The 24,707-nt window shown below is 39.9% G+C and overlaps 1 protein-coding gene across 1 annotated transcript in view; it reads left to right on the forward strand.

Moving 5' to 3' along the window:
* Nucleotides 1-24,707, forward strand: part of KIF26A (kinesin family member 26A) — a 95,294-nt gene that overhangs the window by 48,504 nt on the left and 22,083 nt on the right. Inside the window, exon 5 of the mRNA XM_066188918.1 lies at nucleotides 17,929-18,112. Coding sequence (XP_066045015.1) covers nucleotides 17,929-18,112 — 184 coding nt within the window. The remainder of the gene's footprint in view (nucleotides 1-17,928; nucleotides 18,113-24,707) is intronic.

Genomic DNA, 24,707 nt, shown 5'->3' on the forward strand with positions numbered 1-24,707 from the left:
ACATATTTTGAGACAATATTGAAAAGCGTATGTCTGTGAGTGGCAGTAAAGTAAAATTTATGCACCAAGAATCCCTCATGGAATGTAATCACAATGGTAATTGTATTGTTTCCTTTTCATTGGTCTTCAGCATGTTTTGTACCATTAAATGAATGATGTTTACTATAAGTTACAATTTGACCTCAGAAAGAGCTCGACTTCCCAAGTTCTGTTTTTTTTACAAGAACACAGTACGGTGATTTGAAGTGTCAAATGCCTGTGGATCACGATCTGTCTATGCACAAGAGGTTGGGAAATGACTGCCCCAAAAGCTCTGTTGTGTGTAACTTAGCGGATTGTCTCTGTGCAGTGAGTTTAAAGTCAACACAGAGAAATGGTGGCTTGCAGAGCATGATTTGTTTCATTCAAAGATAGGTATCTGAAATAATCAGTGGGAATGGAGAGGAAAGGTAAAGGGAGAACCTCAGATGTCTCTTTTCTTGTTTAGTTACCTAAGAAAAGAAAAATGCATCCTTTCCAAAGTATTTAGATGGGACTGCAGCACAGCTTTTGTTACTGTATTTCATATTGTGGGAATGATTTTAGCTTAATCTACTTGGGATTTATTTCAGTGTTGATCTGTATGTTATAAGCAAATGCAAAGATTTTTCCCTTTCACTGGGGAAGCCAGAAAATAAAATACATTCCTTTAAAATAAGAAAAAGAAATCAGTGCCTAACAGTTTAAAATAAGACCCAAAATATTTTCTCTCAGTGATGCTTTTGTCACTGGTCAGCAAAACTCAGTTCTGTTTTTATTGTTAAGTGGGTGCCATTGGTTAATTTAAAGATTCTTGAAGTCAGCAGCAAGACTGCAAATGACATCATTGTATGTTGGATCAGGCCCTAATTGCTTCTCATGAATCTGTCTTTGCCTTGAGTGAATCAGAATTTTATAGCTTTAGCAGCTCTGTGCTAGCTAAAACATTTTAAAACCCCATTAGTACATTGCTTTATTCCCTACCCATGTTTCATATGTTCAAAATTGATTCTCTTGAATTTTTAAACTGATGGACAGAACTGATGGAAATTTTTGTGCACAAAGCACTTTTGTTTCTTATTCTGTTGTTGTTGAAACACAAGAAAAAAAAATCCCACAAACATTTTTGTGGGGGAGAGAGATCCATCATTGATCCCTGGCACTTGTAAATAGGTGGAGCAGATCTTCAGGTGGGTACAAAGTCCTGGCCAGGCTGTTCCCCCAACTTTGGCATTAACCTCAGGAGAGGCTCACTCTGCCATTGCTCCTTCTCTTTAGACTCTTCTGCCATTGGGACCTCAATGGATCAAAGTTTCCCTGCTGATTCCTCCACCCTGAAACCATGCAGCCCTCTCAGCAGGAGGGGAAAGGAAGAGGAGGAAATCCTCAGGGATGCGTGAGAAAGAACACAGATACTGGCAGAAATGGCTTATCCAGGAACCAAAAATATTAGAGTATCACCAGTTTGGGGCGTTTTGTTTAGTAAATGGGCTCTCAAGCTTCTTTGCATCAACCCTTCCACTCCTGTCTGCTTCCCTTTGCACCATCCAGCCTTGAACATGTCGAGGAAGAAGGTCATCTCTGCTTTGGCTCTTTTGCAGCAGCATTCACTTCTCTCTCCTTCATCTTCCTGTTCAGCTAATCCTTTCTCAGGAAGCACCTGGAGATGAAAGAAGAGTCATGGCTGTAGTGTCATGCTGTAGTCTCCATTAATTATATTTGCTGATTTTGTTTCCCTGCTGAAACTCCTCAGCCACTTAAAATCTGAACTTCATAGCAAGGCCAGTGTGTTACTCACATTATGCAGAGCCTGGCAAATTTTGTTCTTGTTCTCTACTGGAATAAATGCAGTTAATATATTGACAATCACACAGGCACACACATCTTTATTTATTTTTTTTTTGCAGATCATTGGCCTCTCTTTTACCAAATCTACTGAGGACCTTTAACTTTTTACATGAGCCTTTTTTAAGAGGAGCTGTGGTTGGAACTTTGGCTTCTTAAAAGGGCTGCTTTGCCTTAGGAATAAAGTAGCTAGGCAAAAATATGCATATATGCTAATGTCTAGTGTATTTGGGTGCAGGGTTAGTTACTTTGGAAGGCCAAGCCTTCATAGGGTGCTTGTGAAAACTGCATCTGTGATTTCCTTAGCCACAGCAACACTAGGTACAATTTTTTCCCCCATGAATAAAGTATTCCAATCTTGTTTTTCATGAAACAGCATTCACTGTGTTTGTACAGGTCTTAGCACAATTAACTTTTGGGTTGTGACATGATTTCTTGGCCACATATAAATACCTTTTCACATTAAAACTGAAGTTTCTATTTGCTGAAATAACACCCTTAGACTCTTGTGGACTGTTTTTTGCCTGGGAAGGGAGATCTGTGCTGGATTTTTTGGTTGGTTGTTTTGTTTTTTACTCCAGTTTGTTCCCTGATGAGGATCAGTTTTGTGTTTGTAAGGTCACAAACTCTGAAGACAGGACAGAGAGTTCATGTCCTCACCTGGAAAATGATAGCTAAGAGATGCAACAAAATGTATATCATAAGAGGTCCCCATGGTTAAAATGAGTATCTTTAAGATATTCTTTGCAGAGAATGCATTGATTTTTTTAAGCATATGTGCAGCCCAAATCTACATATTCATCCAAAGCTCTTTCTCATTTGAATGTCATATTTAATTTCTTCAAGCTTAATTATGTTCTGTTTTTAAAAAAAGTATTTTATTCATTACCAAGAAATGCAGAGAAGCGCTAAGTATTCGAAATCAAAGCCAAATATTAAAGACAGCAGACAGAAGCGTATTAAGAAATTAAATCAGTTTTAAGCTTTTTTCCTCACTGTGATCTGTCACAGAAGGAGGAAAGCTTTGATTAACATCTGACTGTGTCACGCAAGCAAATTGCCAGACATTACTCAGTGGTCGTGTTACCAGAGGACCAGAGGATTTAGCAGAAAATGGAGCTTCTCAGCAGGTCACTGGCAGAATGAGAAAGCCAGGGCAAAAAGCACGGCTTATGTTCATGGATGGCTGTGAAGAGACTCCAAGTTCACCCTTACATTTCAAGAGAAGTTTATTCTTTCATTCTTCAGATTTAAGAAGAATGCAGCTGGCTTTGTCCCTTGGTGTGGCACGAACTGTGCCTTGCCTATTGCTCCACACTTTTTACCAGTTTCCAGGTGGGTTTTTTGTATAAGGAACTTGAACAAACTTTATATTGCTAAGGGAAAATATGTGAGATAGTTGTAGAACCCTTCTGTGGGCTGTGCTTGCAGCTAAGTAAATATTGGCATATTTTGTCATAATGCTGTAATAAGGTTTATAACAAAGTTGGGTTTTCTTTTCACGTGAATAGTGGGGGAAGAGAGGAAATGGTGTTTCCAAGATCAGGCAGGAGAAGGGCAGCAAGGAGAGTGGGCACGCACTTGAGAAGACGTTAATGGGCTCTCTGACAAAAAAGAAAATACCACTCCCTTGGGAAAAGAATCAAGACCCCCAATAAATCGAAGCTGTCACCATTAACGTGCCATTTCCTGTTGGTGGCTGGTGACAATGGTGGCAGCAGTGCCTGTGCAGCTGGGTGGGGGTGTGGTGTTTGGAGAACAGGGGCTCCTGTCCTGGGTGCACAAGCTGCAAGGAAGATTTGAGCAGTGATAGAGCAGCGAGAAGGAATCAAAACTCTTTAGAAGAAAATATGTTTCTAAGCAAGCAACCCCAAGCAGCACTGAGCAGAAGACAAACTGCATTGAGTCCCTCTTCTGAAATTCTCATCTTGTTTGATGTTGTTGATCTTTTCAAACTGGTTTGCTTATAGGGTTGCACTTGCTGCTGTGGGTCTGCTGCCTTTGAAGTGGGGAAACAACTGTATAGTTGCAACTCCTTTCCCTTGTATCCACCTGCTTTTGTTTGAAAAATTAATCTTCCAAACATAGCACTCACTGGTTTTCAGGTTTCTAAATTATTTGTGATGTTGCTGGGCTTTGCTAGATTAAAACCATTTAAGATAATAAATCTGGAGAATCACAGTGGTGAATCACACCCATTATCTTTCCACTCCCGTCATCCTCCTGCATGTTTGGGAAAGCTGTGTCAATTTAGGCATGATATAAAACATTGCACATTATATGCTTTTTGCAAGCAGATTTTCTTAACAAAATATACAATCTCTGAGTAATGTAATTGAACATCTGAAGAGTTAAAATAAGCGTAGTTGTCTTTTTATGGACTCAGGATATTCCATCATATTTTAATGCCTGTGAATTTGGATTAAAGAATCTAATTATTCACTAATGAGCAGTAATGGTACATATAAACTAAGGGTCACTATCCTATTACAGGCACCTGATGGTTCGCTGATAAGCATTTGGTCATTAGATTGACCATAAAATATAGTCAATAATTGAGGTTGCTCATAGAGCAGACACCTTATCAGCTTTAGGCATGGTGGGACAGCTTGTCAGTACTCTGTGTTCTGATTGTGCTGTGACTGAGCATATGATTAGGGTATTGAAGCAGTCTGTATCTAATGAAACTGCAGGAAAGGCATAGCAATATTAGCACAACCACTAAATGACTAATGTGTTTTTGTTCCAAGCCTTAGACACTTCAATTAGTTCCAATAAACTCTGATCTAGTGTAGTGGTAGGCAGAGAATTCAGATATTTTTTGTACAAGCTTTTATTACACTAGTCAAAATCTGTAGCATTTAGGGGACAGATGAAATCTATATAGCTTTGAATAAAAAATGGTGGAAATAATAAAGCCTGTCATTACTGGTTTTACTTCATTTTTTTTTTCAGTTTTATTTTTGCATCTTTTAAATTTAGAATACTGAGACAATGCCTCGTGCCTGATTTAAAAGATGAATCTGATAGCGGCAAATTAGATGTCTACATTTTGTTTTAAAGTCCATTCATGTAGTTCATATAAGCTTGTGCATATAGATCTGAACTTAGAATGTGTTCTTTAGCATTTCGTACCATATGGAACATTAGTCAAATAGTCTCATCTTGAGAGCTTTTGTAGAGATATTGATTTTGCTGAGCTTCAAACTGTTGCAAAGAAAATAACCTCAGAACCTATTCTTTTATGATTTTTTTTTCCTCGAGGATGCCTTAACTTTCATAAATTATTTAATATAGTGAAGGATGCAAAATGCCTTTTGTCTTTCTGAACTGCTGTTCAGGCTGCTCTGATGCGACCTTGGAAAGTAACCATAGAAACATGTTAAAAGCATCAACTGAAAATCAGTAGTTCAGTTTGACAGTGATGCAAATTCTTTGAAAGAAGATTATGATGTATTAGGAACACTTGAGGCATATATTACTGCTAACCTGTTAAACCTGATTATTCTGTGACTATCAGTACTTTCAGAATTTAATGCAGAGGAAAAAAGCAAAGAAAAAGGAGAAACATAATTTTTAAAATAAGTTGTCATGTTTAAGATGTTTCTAGGTAAATCACTTCAGCCTGTCATTCTCTGTCCTGTTAAAAGCAGGAATTATATTTCTGCTAAGCTCATAATGTACACACAGTTCCCTGTATTTAAGAGCTGTAAACTTCTGCCCAGTACCCTGCTGGGGTGCACAGGTATCCTGGCTTTGTGCAGAGCTGGCACAAATTAAATCTCTTTGACAGATAATATGAATAACTGGGTTATGAATAAGTAGTAGTTCATCAAAAGGTGAAGCAAGTCTGTGATTCATTGGATCCTGAGTTAGAGATTTTTGTGCTGACCTGTGATAGTTAAGCTAGTCTGTGAGGCTGAAACAGAAATCCGTGCTATAGTTGCAGGTAACCACGGTAAAGTCTTGATTAATCACAGATCAAGAGAAGAAGCAGAGTCTCTTGTTAAAGCTTCCACAGTAAACATAACCCACACCCAGTAAATCCTGTGTTGATGTGGTGTGGGAAAATTAAATTTGAACTAGTTACCTCAGAAAGTGGGGTAGGAGCTCTTCCTGATCAGGGCTGCTTTGCTGGCAGGTACATTCAAACCCCATGCATGGTTTGTCCCTATTTCACAGTGCCATAGCAATAAGATGGGAGCTGCAGGACTCCTCAGGGATGTGATGGCTTGCTGGCATTAATGCCGCCCAGCAGGCCCTCAGTGCATCATCCCTTCTTTGTTAAATGCCCCCAAAATCCCCACTTTCTCTTGTACCATTTGGTAACTGCTCAGGAACAGTAGCTGAGAAATTTGCAGCTTGAGGGAGAGCTTTGGATGTACAGATAACGTGGAGCATCCAGCTGTTTCGAGGGCAGCCAGATGCATAATTGATATTTTCTCCTTAATGAGTCCCTGCTCTGGATTTAGAGTAGAGGACTGGTGCAGCCTGATCCCTGGGGTGTCCTCCCCACTGCATGGGACTGGAGAGGGCATGCCCTCCTGTCCCTCTTTTCCTCTCTGCATGGAGCCAGAGAGAGCGAGACAGCCCTCATGCAGATGTGCAAATGGAGGGGGAGCAGGTGTCACCAGGGGCTTGCCTTGTCTCGCCAGTGCCATGCCACGCTGCTGGAATGTGGCTGCTCCCTGTCCCCAGAGAGCAAATGTAACCCTCACATATCGCAGGGGGGACAGGAGATGGGGCAGGGTGTGAGCCTCTGTGCAGTATCTTGTATCACTTAGGGCAGCTTAAGCTTTCCTAGTTGCTGTGGCAGCATAATACTGCCTATAATTAAGGACAAACAAAGAGTGTGTGCTTTAGGTATATCCCATTTCACGTTAGCCCGTGAGGAGGATAAATTAGGAGATAAGCCTGAATTTATTAGGCTTTGTTCTTGGAAGCACAAATGACTCTGAGGACAGCATGTTTAACTGCAGAACATCGTTCCTGGTATCACTGCTAATACAGCATCATGTATTTACACACTGCCTTACTGGCATGTGGTGAGACAGCCTCCCTGCTAGGAACAGCTCACCAGTGAGACTGATGGGGCAGAGATGAGGCACTGAACTGTAGCTCAGCAAAGGGAGAGGTAAGAGAATTGGAGTAGCTGAGAGAAGAGGCAAAGTGGAGTTTGGAAATGAATAGTGCTGAGTTAGAACGCTACACAAAGCATAGAAAGGTGCCAAAGGCCAACAGATCTGTGATCAGGGTATGCCTGTTGATTTAGGGGGGTGAGGGACTGAATGATCAAAGTGGAGAGCCCGTGGTGAGGGTTTGACAGAGGGAACTGCGTGGTGACCAGATGAAGCAGGACTGGGCATCTGGGAGTTGTTGCCTTGGAAGACAAAGCTCCTGTATGGAGTGTTAGGGATCATGGTGTGAGAGATCATGCAAGACAGCAGTGTTGGAGAAATGTTTGGAAGGAGAAGCCTCTGTTGGATAGCACAGGCCTGTAGGATGTGTGGGAGCAGGTTAGACTGTGCAGGAGGTGGCAGAATAAAGGAAGGAGGGAACCTGGTGCCAATCGGATTGGAAAGAAATACGGAAAGGAAGAGGCAGTGAAAGAGGGGGAAAAATGGATCTAGTAATGTGGGGATCACGTGATGAGATAAGGATTTTGGAGAGGATGTTCTAGGTCTTCAGCTTGAGAGCAGAAGCAGAAGCAGAGGTACAACAAAGCACTTCTAGTGTTTTCTGGTGACTGAATACCTTAAAGATCTTTATAATCTGAGGCCACACCTGAGGAGGGCTGATTTTTGTCACCCCTGAATGCCTTGATGAATGATACGAGAGTTTCTGGAGCAGCAGGGGCAGCCCTCCCAGGAGATGTGGTGACTTTATGAGCTGCTGTAGGTGGTTCAGTGGAGACAGTGGTTGCAGCAGTTGGGTCTTGGATTAGCTCTATATACTGAGGCATTCCTGATGCCTATGAGAAAGAGAAAAGAAGAATAATTTAGAAGTGATGTACCCACAAGTAGGGGACAATCTATGCCTTCAGAGCTACTAAGGTTTGCTTTTATTTTTGGGGGTAAGTGGTGGTCAGTGGATTTTAAACTAGGAAAAGGTCTGAAGTACTTGACTGGAGTCACACAGATATTTTTTCTTACTCTGTCTTCTCTTGCATCTTCTGCTCACCTGGACTTAGTATTTTCTCCCTTAGTGGTTGGTGTTGGTTTTTTTTTTTTTTTTTTTCTGTTCCTTTATGACTCTTTCTTTATTTTCTCCTTCCTCCCTAGCTGAATGCACTTGATTATTCTGTTTTCCTGAGTGTATGGAATCTCACTGCTGCCTAGCTACCAGAGTCTCTCTTTCCCCTTGGATTTTTCCTTTCTTTCTGCCCTTCCTAGCTTGTCAAGAGGAGCACTTCTCCTGCCTCCCCCTCAGCCCAGCCCTCCCAGTCTGCCTGCTTTTTTGGTTCCTGGACTCCTGAACACCAGCGCTTGCTCTAACTCCGTTATTTGGGGATTCTCAGCTTGGCAGCAGTGGCAGCTGCACTGGTGGTTTTTCTGCAGTGGGAACGGAGCATTCCATAGGTAAACTGATAATGGTGACTTTCCTGTGGGGATGTAATTTGACAGTTTGCACCTGTTTCGCAACTTTATTAGTGACTTTCAGACTCTTCCGATAACATATTTAACTATTTTAATACCATTGTTAAGACAGACAGACTTGGCAGGTGAAATAGTTTTAAATCAGACCGATAGTTAATTGAATATTTCGTTTTCGTGGCTAACCTGGAGTCACTCTAACATTCAGTTTATGGTGTGCAGGATGTGGTTCGCAGGGCAGATGGACTTTGAAGTGGCACTGTCTCTTTTCAGAGCTAAACTGCTTTGCTTGCTTGTGCTTGTGGCAAAACAAGACATCTCACATTATCATTTATTACAAAAGTAAAATGTCAAGCCAAAGAAATGCACCAGCACTAAAGCTGCAGTGCTTGATCAACTGCAGGATTACTATGATACTACTTTTTAATTCTCTATGAAGTACTGAATTTTGGCTTTCTAAAACTTCCTTCATCCTTCATGCTGGAGCATGGAAGATGTTTCTTTTGGCAGGACATTTCAAAGAACTTAGCTAGTATCTCACCCATCATTGGTTAGTGCTGCTGTTGGGTTTGCTTTCTGCTTTGTTTGGCTTTTTGTGTCCTCAGTGTTGGAGCTCACTTATTAAGAACACTTGCCCTCTGGAGGAAAGGATTCTATGGATGTTAATCAGCATATCATAAATATAATCTAAATGTTATTAGTGAAGCTTTCTGGACTTCAGGGCAAGCTTCAGAATACAGTTTGCTAATGTGTCTCAAGCGGGTCTTCAGCAGTTGCTCATTTTTACTGAAATTTGAAGTTACCATCTTTGGGTCAGAAATAGTCAGATCTCTCCATCTGCAATGATGGAAAAACATGCATCTCAAATTTTCCTTCTAAGTGCTATTTTAAAGGGCGCTGCAGTATCAGCCTGTTATACCTCTGAGAAGTATCACTTCAGAACTGATGTCAGTTAAATAAATCATAGTAACCCTGGGTTTAGAAGCCCATGTGTCCCTCCTCTGTTCAAAAATACTCATTGTGTAGGCATACCAATTCTGTACTTGGATGATTTCCACTGCATCATTTAGTGCTGTCAGTGACCATTTAACTCACTAACAGTAGGAATAAATAAATGCCCCCCTGAGAAGTTATTTGCTTGGCAGTTTAGGTGTCAAACCTTTGACTAAGCATCTGAAATAAAACCCAGATGAAGAGGGAATGGATCCTCTGTGGATTTTCTGGTTGTACAATAAAATATGGAACCGAGGGAGCTGGAATTGATGATAAAGGTATATCTATGGCGATGGTGTGTTGGGTCAAAGGAAGGTAACAGGAAAATGTAACCCACCTCAGAGCTTTTATTGTAAAGAAGGCATTACATTCACAGATGCTAACTTGTATTCAGCCTGCTATATGCGATCGGCAACATGGAAATATTGAATTTCCCCCTCGTTTGGACCTTCTCCTTCCTATAAGATATTTGTCTGAATCTGGTGTTTCAGATAAACCCTTGTTAGCCATGTCATGTATTTTATCTCTCATGTTTTCCACTTGCAAATACATCTACCTCTTCCCTGGAGCAGTGTGAATGAGCAGAATGATTTTTGTACACCAGGAGCTGATACTACAAAGTAAAATTTTAAGCAATCAATTTAAGTGTTACTTCAGTAGTGAAGGGCTAGTTAGCACCATTGTTTCAGTTGCATTACTTTGTAGTTTTAAAAATGTCTCTCTTACTTTTTCTTGGCAGAATACAAATGAGACTAGAATTCTATTTTGCCCAACCTGACTGTTTCATGCATCTGTGTCTCACTGGCAAATAAGTCCAACTATTTTTTTGCCCAAGGAGTGAGCTTAGATTGATGTGGTTCTGCCTGCTTTAGCTCAGTTAGCTCATGAAAAAGAGTGGGGAAATATTGCTGGCATTCAGGTAGCTGTATTTTCAGTATATAGCTATCCATGCAGTGTGCAGCCTGGGAACTGACATATTTCTATATTAGGTGTTGACAGTCTTGCTTACTTAAAGATTAATCTACACAGGTTTTCAGCAGTTTGTCATATGGTACAGTTGTAAACAGCGACTGTGGAAGTGCAGCAATATGTTCATCTGCTCTTGCTTTGTTTAACATCATTAGTGAGCAGAGCTGGAAATAGTGTGTGGCAGGCTGCTGTGACTAGCTGTTTTATATATATATATATATATATATATATATATATATATATATATATATATATATAAAAGTCAGTTCCTGAACACTGGTTCTGGCTGTTGAAGCAATGTTCTTTGGCCAGAAAAATGTCTTGAATCTACAAGCTGAAGAGAACATGGAAGTGACAATTTTGTAGCAGCTCAGAAGCTGCTGGTTTGGGAGAGCAGGAAAAATGGTTGGAGGGCAATTGTCAGTGCTCATGGGTCATGCCGTGTCGTGCCCTTGGATGTTTCTTACACTTGGGGAAAAATTACAGAGAAGTGTGGTGAAAATTTCTTCTTGGATACCTGTATGAAAATTTCTTGAATGCTTGAAGATGGGCTAGATTAGTTACTTCTGTTAAATTAATAAACAGCTGGGTGCAGGGACCACATCTTGGGTCTCCACAGCATGAGGGAGTTCTTCTGTTGTCAGGAGTACCTTGCAGGTTTGTTTTATCTTCTCATCTTCTGGAGATTGTTTTGAGTTTATCTCAAAGTGGCTTTGCCTGGCCTTTCTGTACTGTGCCTGAATTCAGGTAAGCCTTGATTATTGCTCACTGGGGCACAAAGCCTTTATTCCATACTTTATGAAGTTGTGAATAGAATTGGGGGCAAGCAACGAGGATGGTCAGAAATCAAGGAAACTTGACCTTTGAGGAGAGGTTGGAAGGATTGGTGCTTCTTAATTTGAAAAGAGAAGACTGACTAGGGTGTGGTAGTGGTTTTCATCCAGGTACCAGCTGCGTTGGAGGAGGAAATAAGCTCCTCTGCATGTCTGCTGGTGAGGTGGGGGGGAAATAAGAAATGGGAGACATGAGATGTGAATTTTCTAAGAGTAGGAGTAGTTAAAAACTGTCTAGTAAAAAACTGTGGGATGATGATGTTCCTAATATGTCAACACTGCTGATTTTTATTTCAGCCTTGCTGATTTTAGTAAGAGATAGTAACAGAAAATTACAAGGTCAAAGCGAGAGGCTGAAATTCAAGTCTGAATTGCAAGATTATGCTATGTGCATGAGGCAAGGCATGAACTTTGCCTCTCATTGGAGATGCTTGCTCTCACAGTGTTGGTGAGGTAACATCCTTGAAATATCAAATGTGGTTTAACATTTTGGAACGTTTCAGAATAATGGGCTTCTATTGAAACTTTATTACCCTCACCCATTATAAAAATGCCATTGTTTGAGGTTGTGCATTGTGATCCAGATGAACTAATTATTTATTGAGGAAGTCAAAACACAGAAATAAGGAATATTAATTGTTTGTTCTTCCTGGCAGTGCTTCTCAGCAACATTGCTGGGACAGCTAAGCAAACAAAGGTTTAGTGCAAAACTTGTGTAAAGGTACAAAGTGGGGCAAGTGTTTATGTCCTCCAGAAGTTGTACATCCCAACCTAGTAAGCTTGGGGGAGGAAGAGACCATACCCTCAAAGTTTATCATATGTTTTGTAAGTGGCTCCTTGGACAAAATTTACTTTAGAAATACAGATGGTGCCTGTCCTTTGCAAACCTTCATGATGTGTTTAGACATTCCTGGTTTTCTCTTTAAAAATGTGGCTTTTGGATCACATTTTGTTTTCCAAGGTGAATGCTGTCAATGGAAACAGATACCTTGTTGGTTTTTAATTTTGCTTGCAGTTTTGGGTAGCAACTGCATTTTTTTCATTATGCTACCTTTCTAATATTTGAAACACAAATCAAAAAGCAATAGCAATAAAAATAATAATGCCAACCAAGTTTATCCTGTGAGTTGTGGAAGGCCTGGGACAGGGTGCTGGAGGATGTATTGTAGGACATCCGTCTATTTGTTGCCTGTTTTGATGAGTGATTAAGGAAACAATAACTGGAACTGCAGATAGGATGACAGGCTGTGACTTTCCCACTGGTTCCTCTGGAACTGGTTGGCAGCAGGAAAAGACTGGGATATTGGTTATGTGGAGGGGATTTATTGCTGAGCTGAGAACTGGGAAGGTTTGGGAAAGCTTTGCTTTAAAGTTGACTGGTCCTCAGTGTAAGCCTGCATCCATAATTTTTCAAACTTAGGGGATGGCTCAGAATCAGGATAAAAATCACTTCTGTGATGTCTGTCAAGGTCAAACCAAAAGTCTTGAGTAAGCATATTTTTGTGCAAAGTCCAAAGTTCAGGATACTTAAGGCTCGGACAGTATGCCTCTTTGGCCTTGACCATTTCAGTGAAGCCCTTCAGCATTCTCACAATATGAATATTGATAGTGATCTTTGAAAGATAAGACTGGCTAATAACACTAAAACTGTTAATATTTAATGAGTCATGTTAAAATGAATGTGCAGAAGTTTTCTTTTATTGTTCTTGTCAGTCAGCTTAATAATGGGAAGCAGGACTCCCGGTTCTTTTTCTGGCTTGTGGTACTTTTCCCATAAATGTACTGTGTCCATGAAGTCCTCTGCCTTTATCTCAGTTGACCCATTTATAGTATGTGTGCCAAAGTATATTTCATTGCTCTCTTCCTTCTGAAGGTTAATAAAATTCACAGAGTTTTAAGCAAAAATTTTATAACTTTGCATAGTTATGAAAGTTTCAAATCTAATTTTCTTTTTTTTTGTGAAGAAATTATGCTCAGAAGGAGGGCTTTAGGGATTTAAATTGTGCTGTTTGCTTTCTCAGCTGTAATGTACAGAATGTGTGCAGGGAGTGTAAGCTAGAAGCAGCTTGCTGTACATCAGAATATCTGAAATGTCATGCTAACTACATAGGCAGAATTTAAAATTAAAATGGCATGGCTTTTTCAATGAGCAGCCTTTGTAGCTACTGTTGTTGCGCAGTCTTGTTCCCTAGGTAGTGAGCATTATGTAATTGATCTGGCTGTGGTTTTCCTCACTGGTCTCATCCATGCATGGTAGAAAACCTAGTAATCTGTAAATTGTGTGGGGGAAAGAGCAGGTTAGAGACTGTCCCTTGTCATTTGATATTTGAGTGCCCCTGCATGTGCCATATATTAGTTTTATTTTCTACTCTGACGCCTAGCTATGAGGAAAGAACTCTCCAGAGCGTCTTAAAAGACATTTTCTATTAAAGAGGGAAAGAGTTAAACAAAATACAGACAGTAGATCTCACAGTTGGAGGTGAAAGCAATATACATGGATGTCTCTCATGCTTTAATTGGAAGAGAAGAGTAAGAGCGTGGGGCTTAGTTTCTCTTTTAAGTGTTTAGTAGAAGAGTGGTTGTGAAGGCTGGATGGGGAAAGAGAAGATAGGTGGAAAGTGTAAAACTCAGTCAGAGCTATGACAAATGTTTGGCACATGCCAGAAACACATGACTGTAATGCTTAAGTTTTGTGTAGAATTCCCTAAAGGTCACAATTTTCCCCGTGAGGAAACAGGAGTTGATATTGAACAAGGTCAGACAGCCCATTGTGGTGCTGAAGGTGCGTGGGAGGGCCTCCTGTTCAAGAGTAAATTTGAGAAAAAGAAGCAGATCAGGCAATGGACATGGCACCAAATTAGGCTCCCTACAGAAAGTGATCTGGTATGAGCTTGAGTTCTGTCTTTCTGGTGATAGGCAAAAAGTGTCCAGTTTAGGACAGCTTTTCCAACCCTGTCTCCATGGAACAAATTCCCCCCAAGAAAAGGAATTCTGGAGAAAAGACAGAATTGGAAACCTAAGTGTAAATTTAGAAATGTGTTGTTGGATAAGGTCTACAGCAAGTCCAGCACTCTGGAGTGTCTCAGGGCTGTCTCCATGTAAATGCATCCTCTTGTGAATTTAACTGAAGTAAAGAGGTTTCTGAAGTTAGATTTTGTTTGATTTATTTGGGCCCATGTCCAGACCATCTTGGCCTATATTTTGGCCTAATGAGTAGGTGGCTGGGATGCCACCAAGTGTATTGTTTGTTCTGCAAGAAGCACATAGGGATTGATGAGTGTTTCTCTTGAGCTCTTTACCTTGGCCTGTCCAGGAGCCCAAGCAAAGCATGTGAAAGGGCCTGCCCAACTGGCCTTTTGTTAAAGAACTGACTGTGCTTTCTTAGGAGCTGAGGATGACAATTACTTGAATTCATATTCAAAGTCTACAGTTTGATAGTGATGTTTTGTTTTGCCTAAATTGCCCTGTGCTTTCAATTAGATCCTTACCCTTTCCCTTTTAGAAAAAAAAAAAAGCAAACCCAAAACAATAAACAAAATCAAACTCAGCAAGCTGTTTGATACTGCTTTTACAAGTTGTCTGTGGTGTTCCAACTCCAGAAATAACCTTGTTTTAATGACAGGCAAAGCCATTCTTGCATTCAAACACAGAGAGGTTGTAATTAAGCTTCGTGCTCTGTTACCTGACAAGAGATGCTTTTTGAGTGTGAACCACACACATCATTATTAGTGCAGTTGGCTGGTTGCCCATCAAAGCACTGATTATTTTCTACAACAGTTACTCCAGTTCCTCTGCTTTCAGCTTCCTGTTATCTCACATGGACATCAACAGTCCCTTTGCCAAATTTCTTAGTAAAATCATTGCCCTCCAGACTCACAGGAAGAGGATTTATCAGCACTACCGCAGTTAATTGCTTTAGGTAGCATGTGCCACTGTCCTTGGAACAGTGGAGGTGCAGGGAGGTCAAAGGGAACCAGTTTGAAAGCGGCTCTGTCTTGGTGCAGAAGTTAAGACAACTAGCATCAGATTCAGTATCTTGGATCTGCTTCTCAGAATATCTCAGAAATGTGCTACTGAGGTGTTTTGAGAAATGCTGTACTTCTAAAAAGTGGCATTTTCTGTTCATTGTTTATGTGCTTTGCTTAGCTTGGCCTGTTGGGGAGCAGTTACTCATTGAGTGCTTGTGCTCAGTTAGCTGCTTGAACACACAATTCCTGAGTAAATTTGTCCTTTGTATCACATTCTCTTTCATGTATGTTTCCCAGAGGAGCTCCTTCAGCCAGATCCGTTGCAGGAGTAATTATTTCATCAGGATTTAATGTATATCTTGACTGTAATTTGAAGACATTCTCTAGAGGAGTTTTTATAATTTCAACAAGGGATCATAGCATGTAAACAAGAAAATAAACATTATCTTTCATATTAATCAACAAGACGATTAAATAATAAGCAGGATTGTTAATTGGTACTTGGAGATACATGCTAATGACTGTCTTGAGTTCCACAATGGCAGTACCAACAGGTAGACTCTTTTCTGCACAGTAAAGCTGCGTATAATTTAGGAGGCATTACGGTGTTAATGTGCAGCTGCAACCACAGTGAAGTTGTGCTACTGTGCTCCCGGTGTCCTATTTCAGCATATGTTTTCATACTGAACGAAGTATTAGCAAGGGGATTTGAGATTTAGGCAGTAAAATCAGTTCTTATTGCCACCAAACCCTTGAGGTTCTGTATAAACCCATGCTTGGGGTATTTGGCTTTGCTGTGAGATGCAGTTCCTGCTGGTTTCAGGATGCAGTAGGAGTCAAAAGCTGCTTCTTTCCTCAGAGGCAAAAGTCCAGCTTGTTCCTCAAAAGACAGTGCCTTTGGGCTCCCTCTGAGTTTGGAACTAAAGCCTCACTTTTTCATCACACGAATCTTTGTCCTTTTCTAAATACTGTAGTGTTTGTAGAGGGAGAAGGAAGCACGCGGGAGGTCTGCATCTCTAGAAGTTGAAAGGTTCAGGAGTTTAGCACACGAGTTTTGGAGTATAGAGAAAAGCAGTGGGAATTTTGGAGATCTGTATTGAGAGTCCTGCTGTTGTACTAACTAGCTGTCTAATTTTGACTCAAATGTCTAGTTTTGCTCCTCAGATACAGCCAGTTCTTTGTAGTGTTGCTCATTTGAAGCCAGTAGAGCAGCTGGAAGAAACTGTGGAGCCCTTTTGCTCTTGGTGTTAGTTTTTATTTCTAACCCACAATAAATGTAAGCAAAGGAACAATTTCCCTCTCTGATCAGCTTACTAAAGCTGATTAAACCCAAGGCTGCCTGACAATGGTTACAAGACTCATAGCAAGGTTGGGGTTCTAGATTTACCCTTAATTTGTTATGACAGCAAAACACTGCCTTGTTTCTCCATGGGTCTGTTGCTTATAATGCTGCACAGATGCTAGTGCCAGTTTGATCTCACTGTACTTGGAGATCTTGGGCTGAAAGACATCATGAAAATATAAAGTAGTCATTGTATAAAGATACTTACTAGCTTGTTTAAAGTGACAAGCCTTTATATTGCAAGCATGGACCCAAAAGAGTTGCTGGCATCAGTAGTGGGGTCACAGCATGTCCAAAGATGCTGGCAGTGGCATGCCTTGTGCTTTTGCTGCCCCATCAGTCATTCCAAGTAATGCTAAAAGGTAACAATTTGGATGCTTTTATGATGTTTATCTGTGGATGGACTGTCTACTGACAGTCTCAGGGTCGGATCACACGTGTCTTTTTCAGGTGGTAAAGCTCGACTTTGAGAGAACTGAAATTTCACCCTCATTGCCATGTCCAGTTGCTCAGCATGTGCTTGCTAACATATATATTTTATTCTGCTTAAAAGAATCACTCTGCAGGGTGAATTTTATTTTCCTGTGTGGGTTTTGATGTAGGGAAGAGTTTCTGTTTTGCTTTTTTGCTATATTGTTTGGTGCTGCTGATGGGAAATAGCAGAAAAACCAGATTTTGTTCCTATTTTTATTCACAAGGAAGAATGTTGCAATTTTAATTGTATGTTCTAATTTTTCCTTCTTCTTCATCTTTTATGTTTTGAAATTATACATTTCAAAAGCAGGATCATTATCATTCAGCACATTAAAGTGTGTCTTTTTAATAGCTTTCCATTTTAATGTGAAAGAATGGGATTGGGGAGGAAAAAACAATCTGTCTTGAAGGAAATTTTCTGTTATCTAAGGATTTTCTGTGCAGCCAACAGGAGAGGATCTTGAGCTCAGCTGACTTGGAGTACTGTCCTCTGCCTTGAGTAACTTGTAGAGTACAAAGAACCACTTTCATAATGTTATCACCAGCAAAGTCCATCTGGTTCTGCCAGTGACAAGGGGAATTATTTCAGCATTTTATTACATCAGTGAGATGTTAGTTTTTTAGGATTCAGATGTCAGGCTGTTGGGGGGAAGAAGGGCAAGTTAGATTGAAATTCTGTTTGCGGAGAAATTAACTAAATATTTTGCCAGTAATTTTTCTACCCATATTTCCTTTATTAGTGTCATGATGGCTTGTCCTTACGAAATCAGATTAGAATGCAATGACTTGATTTGTTAAGCAGGCAGTGATGACAATGAGCATCTGTTTGTCTGGTTCAGATTCCTGTTAACGCCTAAGTAACATTGTCCTTTCTTGCTATTACTTTTATACAGAGCAGCACAGAAGCTTAACCTGTCTTCGAAGAGAAAGAAATACCATCCACCCCTGCCACACACGCATGACTTCTCTATTTATGCTACTAACTTTAGTGGCATCCTGCAGCTCTGTCCTCCCCCAGCACCACCCTGCCTTCTGAGAGCTGTGTCCAAAATCAAGGACAACCCTGGCATTGGAAAGGTAACTTTGGATTTCAATATTTTAAAGTATTTCTCTAGACAAATCTTAACCGGGCTGGAAGCTTCCGGCCTAGAACAGAGCTGGATAGACTCCTGAAAAGGGTCTTGGGATAGAGAGAGCCACGTCAATTTGAATGAGCCCGAGTGCTGTTACCTCCTGGGACTTTGCAAAGAGTAAGAGACAACATTTCCTTTGACATTCAAACTCACTGGTCCAAACCCAGTGCCCATACAGGCTTCTGCTGTGGAAGAAGTAGTCTCTGTGTTGCCAGCAGGACTCGGGCACTGGTGCTGTCTCTCTGCTGAGGTTAAGGAGGTATGCTGAGGGGGCTTTGTTTCCCTCTGCTTCACATGTCATTGTACGAGTATGGAAATGGAGTAGCAGTCTTGCCAACTAAGGAAATACAGCACCTTTGAAATTAAAGAATTCGTGCTAAGTTTATCTAAAATTAATTAAAATACAACCCAATTACTTGGAGCTTTATTCATATTTATAACTGTTTAATCACCCACACAACAGAGTCTGAACACTTATTTACATAGGCTACAAGAGATTAGTGTTTGAAGATAGAATTGAAGTATGTAATGTGCACAGGAGAGCTAAAATATGCAACTAGAGTATCTATACAAATCAGCATTAACATAAAGAGTTTGTCAGCCTGAATACCTGGAGCTGACACTTGCTCACAGAGAATACTTTGTGTTTCCTGAGTGTGTGCTTAATGGAAAATAAAAGAGTAATTTGGGGTATTTTAAGCAGATGAAAAATCACAGAGGAACCTAGATTTTTTTTTTCTCCTGCTTTTCCCATTTCTTAGAAAAGAGGGTGTAATGATGGAATGCGGTAAACCTGGAACAGTAATATAGACATTCCCAGGTGGAGGAGTGTTTTCTAAGGAATGTCCTTTCTGTGTATGAGTTTTAACAAAACGCATTTGTTGTGCCTGATTTTTTTGTTCTGCGCAACTTCGTACTTGGCCACGGCACCAGGAAAAACAGGGAGCATGGCATTTCTGAGGCACTTTGCCTTGGGAAGACCTTTAAAGTATTATTGTATATTCTTGTGCCTACAGTTCAATAAAACTGTCTCTCCACTTGTGTGCCTGCCGCTGTTTGTAGCCAAGAGACCACAGCCTTTTTCCTGTGCTTTGAGGGGGGCTGGTGGAACTTCCTAGCATGACTTGTACCTCATGGAAAGCACTGGTTTTCCTGGTGTCTTCAAGCAGATTAACAAAACCTGTGATCAAGTGCATGATTCCAGAGGGCAGGAGATAACATACCTTGGGTCATGTGCTCTACCTACTGTCTTCATTAGTGAGTAGAGCGGAGAACTTTCCAAGGGAAAAGCTCCACCAGAATTCCAAGGATATGGCAGGACCCTGATCAGCTCAGCTGTGGGGGCTTCTCCTCCAGCACAGGATATGTCTGTCTGTTGACTCTCAAAATGTCTGTTATTTAGCTCTCAGCTAAAAACATTAAAAACAGAATCACAGAATATCCTGAGTTGGAAGGAACCTAACAAGGATCATAGAATGTTGAAGATTCTGTTCTGATTCTTGGGGATGGTCCTCTGCAGGGCCAGGAGTTGGATTCAATGATCCTTGTGGGTCCCTTCCAACTCAGCATATTCTGTGAATCTCTGAGGGTTCCAGCTGTGTTCTTCTCACCAAATATTTGTTTACTACAATTTGGAAGGATCCTGTGCTTTGCTGGAGAGGATAAGAGCTCTCTGCTAATTGAACCCTTTAGTTCTTGAGTTGAGATTTAGAGCATCCAAATGGTAATCGGGTAGGCTAGTTGCCAGTGTTAATGCTCCTCAAAACCCAAAGCAGCCATCTCTGAAACACAGTGGAAGATATGCAGTACCTACTAAATGTCTCTTAACCCATTCCTCTTTTTCAACTTCGTAAATATAAGTGTTTGCCTTAAAAAAAGCCCTTCAGCAATAACAGCTTTTTCTAAAAATTATGAGTCAGCACAAATGAAATTTCATGTGTCTCAATTCTTAGAACTTGTGATCCAAGGAGAAGTGTCACTCTTCTATAGGTGTTCTTTAGTACTGAAAATCCATAGTTTCACCTTTTTTGAGCAATGCTAAACAGCTTTGGGTAGCATTTAGCTCACTATGCATTAGCCCTCTCCATTATTTCCTACTCATCAGCTTCTGCTGATCAAGATTTACTCAGCTGGGATCTCATGATGAGAGCAACTGGAATAAAGTGATTACTTCTCTTCCTCACTGTTTTAAGTATCACAGCAATGGAGAGAGGGATCAGTAAACACTGGCAGTTGTGCTGTGGTCCTCTGTTAACATCAATCTTTTTTCTAACAGCTTTTTACTTTAGACTCCTCCTGGTTATCATTTTCCTTGACTTTTTCTTGCAGCCTGTCCAATAATGAATATAAGATACACATATGGAACAGAATCAGTGATGAATTCTGGAGTCACTTTTTCCTACCACAGCATCTGTGGCTGTGGTTGGTACTCTGTGTGGTATGGGTAATCATTCCCATGTCAGCAGTGTCCCTCACTGTTACTGGGTGGGTACAGAGGGTTAAGCAGCTGGTGGGGCGGCCTTTTCCTCCCTCACCTCTGAGGAGAAATTGTTGTGTGAGAAGGAAAAAGAGATGTAACAAACTGGAAACCCATGCTATTTTCAGGATGCTTCAGTGAGAGGAATGTGCCTCCCTTTATGAAGAAATGAAGAGATGAATGATATGCCAATTGTGCCAAAATACTATTTATTCTACACGAGTAGTGCCTGAATACTACAGTGACTAATTATTATTTGTACTGACACATTCTGTGCAGTCCCATTTCTCTCATAAACCCACTGGAGGCTTAGAGTAAAGTGCATGTTGAAGCGTTTACAGTGGCAAATACGACTGGCTTTCTGTACTGTCTCTGCAATGGGAATTCTTAACATTTTTTCCATGCACTCATACTCAAGGTTGGTTAAATGTATTTAAGAGATACAGAAACAATGTGGAAAATGTGATAGAATTTTTGAGGCCAACAGAGGAATAGGAGTTATTCTGAACTGGGTGATGGGACAGTTGAATTGAAGGAACTGACTGAAAGTAGCATCTGGACTATCCTGTTCTTCTCTGGTGTCAGGAACTGAACAGGTCATGCCACTGGTTGTGGGACCTTGTCTTGAACATTTGAGCACAACAGACATTTGGGGTAAGGAAGAGGTTTGAGTTCTCGCTTTTCATAAGCTGCATGGCTGCAGAAAATGCAGTTATTGTGCACTGTGAGCACTGCTGGGTGAGGCAGGAATGTGGAGAGATCATGATGGCCAGTTCTTGCACTTGCAGTCAGTTATTGATTATTTGAGCCCAATATCTAAATTTATTCTTAATTTCACATCATCTTCTTTATGTGTATCATCCAGTTCTTCTGCAGTGAAATTGCTATACACCTTTTATGGTTGAATACATTTGTTATTAAAGATTTACTGCAGCAGAGAGCCCTTACATGTCTTTTGCAATTTGTATTTATAATTTCTCACTATTTCAAGTATTCTTCTGGAAGGTGGAAAATAAACGTCTTATTAATTTCTTTTACATTTCAGAAATACCAATGTTTTTCTGCTTGGAATAATTTCAGCAGCAGTGTGTGGACTTGTCCTGTGATACAAATCTTTAATTAAGCCTTTTGCTTAATTTTCTTTAGTAAGATTGCAAAATGTTATACACTGTCACAGGTACTTGCAGGGGTTGTCAACACGCAGGAATACCAAGCAGGGAAAAGTTGAATAAAAGCGCGACAATTTCAAACAGTAGCTCTGTCTGGGACCTGTGTTTCATATAATCAACTGTAATCAAATTATTGCACAAAGGAAGATCCCACTATCAATTCAAACTGGATGCTGAAAGGAATTTTGCACACTACTGATAAATGTTACGTAGCAAAATTCATATCTTTCTCTTGAATGTGCCAAAGGCATCAGAGTCCAAACCATTTAGTTGAATCCTACTTAAAAGGCAATGATCCAGTGCACTATGATTCTTGTAACTGAATCATTTTTGTGGTCTCTCTGGGTGTTATTAAATTTAATGTCAGAATAGTAGGAAAGACGTCTGAAAGCCATTTAATATTGTCACTGGAAAGAAGTTAGATTATGCTCAATTTCTGACATTAATGTGCTACTTAAGATAATTTATCATATTGTGGTATTAAGAAAGACATCCTTTTTACAGTGGCTGCTGTATAGCATTCTAATGGGCTATTTTTCTTTAGCATGGTGGGAAGCCTTTTTCATGCAAAATGTTATTTTCTGGGGTTCTATTCAGCTCATTTTTTATAATACTGCATCACTTACAACAGCAACTTTAAGTGCTTATCTCTTCCAAGGATTCTGTCAATTTTTTTTTAATGTTAGAATGACAGAATGCTCCTATGTGAGACAATTGAAGTGGAGCATTTAAAGAGAACCAGAACTGTCAGACATCTTTCTTGGAGAGGTATATGCATACTGCTCTCCAGTTATGAGTTTTAGACATTCACTTCCATTTATGCTTTACTAAGCCATAGCTAAGGTACTGCTAATATGATTTACTGATCATACAGGGTTGTCTTAAGTGTGCTGTTTGCCCCATTCACTGGTTCTTACGATGGTTTGATGACGGATAACAAATAGGTACTTAATTTTGTCATCTTTACTGCTCCTTGTTCCTTAATGACTGAAGCGTTATTTCTGATGTAAGTCATGTATCACAGTAAGTACTTGCCTATTGATGTAGGTAGCACTGTATCATCCAAGGTACTTGCATCCCTGCCAAAACACCTTGAGCTGCTTAAACAAAAACGTGGAAAAGTGAAATAAAAATACATAAGTTCTTGTACTGTGTTTTTACCTTGAAGAAATGAAATAGTTTTCGTTCATGTTTTCTGACTGTACAGAATCAGTTCTTTTTTAGCAGAGTACAATATAGAAGTTTTTTGGGTTGTTTTTTTTTTTTTTTTTTTTTTTTTCTTTCTGTTTTAGGTTTTCCCAGGGGAGCTAGATGGTCTATCCTAGTGTGGCAATTTTGCATATAAATTTGCCATCCATTGGTAGTGGCAGTATATGAAAGGCTTGTAAGAACCACCCATGGTAAACCAATTTAGCAAGGGTTATATATCTGTCAGTTACAATTAAATCCATGAAAAATATTGGCTCTGAACTAGGACTTTTATAATTTGTTTTACACTGTATTTGAAAAATAAGTGATTTCATTGGAAAATGGTCTTTATTCAATGGAATGTGAATTCTTCATAATTTCTTGGTGAGAAATCTTAATTCAGAATGGTGGGTGTCTAAACATAGTTATTTAATTAACCTGCTGTTATACGCCAGTTTGTGAACATTGGACAAAATTAACTTCCTGGCTGCACAATGCCTGTCAAGGATGCATGTTTCTAGGGAATATTTAGTGTCCATTCAAATTTGTTATAATGACATTTATTGCTAAAGACCAAATTGCTTGCTCATTTAGGGATTATGATACTGTTGTAATGCAGAATATGACCAGCATTTTTAAAATGGATTCCAGTGTAGTGCCAGCACCTTCCCAAAATACAGACAGAGTTTATTTTAGTAAAAGAGGCTTGAGCACATGTATTTTAAAAATCTACATGCTTTTTAATCCATTCCTTTTATTTTTTTCCTTCTCATTATGTCTAATGTGAAACTTGACAACTACACAAGCATCAGATGCTAACAAAGCATCACTACAAAAACATAAACACTGCTCATCCATTGATTTCAAAGGAGGTACCATATGTTACAGTTATGCCTGTGCTAACATACTTGGCTGGGTCAGGATCCTAATTTCCTCAACATTCAAAATGCCATGGAGTCTAGTCATTACCTAGTGAATTACTTACAGTCTTCTCTGTCTACGAGTCTGTCCCTATTTAAACTGTGTAGAGTGTTTGGCACCCTCCACTGAAAGATGACTGACCAATTTTCCAAGATATATATATAGATACAGATACAGATATATAAATATATATATGTATGTATGTGTATATGTATGTATATATATATATATATATATATAAATATTTTTTGTATTTGTTGCCTAAAACAAGTAGTACAGGTCCATGATAGTCTTAGGAACAGAATTCAAATCATTTGGTTCTTTGAGTGTAGAGATGGTCCTTCCCCTTTCTCTGGTCTCAGAGTTTAAAGCCTTTCCATCTCTCTTGCTTATGGGATAATAATCTGTGAGGACCTGATTGTCACTCTCCTGGCTGTTTCTGTCTGGAATTAAGTAGGATTGTGTCATCCTCTCTGTTGATCAGTGGCTCTTTTCTCTGCAAATTCAGGCTTGAACATGATTTCTTCTGGGACAACACATGCCTCACTGGTCTTAGGATGTTGTATTCTTTGATGTGTAGCTTTGCAATAGCTCCATTCAGTTCAGCTCCAAAATACATGGGCCTTACTAGATGAAATTGCTAGCTTGCCTCTGACCATCAGTCTCACCTTCAGCTGTCAATTGGTTCAGATTTTGGGTTCCACAGGTTTTTGGTCTGTGTCTTTCCAGACCTGCTTTCTGGCACTGACATACTCGTGATGCTCTGTGCTGTCTTGATGAGTCCT

This window comes from Chamaea fasciata, unplaced genomic scaffold (assembly GCF_029207755.1).
Source record: "Chamaea fasciata isolate MVZ Bird 193981 ecotype frontalis unplaced genomic scaffold, bChaFas1.0.hap1 SCAF_7, whole genome shotgun sequence".
Lineage (NCBI taxonomy): Eukaryota > Metazoa > Chordata > Aves > Passeriformes > Sylviidae > Chamaea > Chamaea fasciata.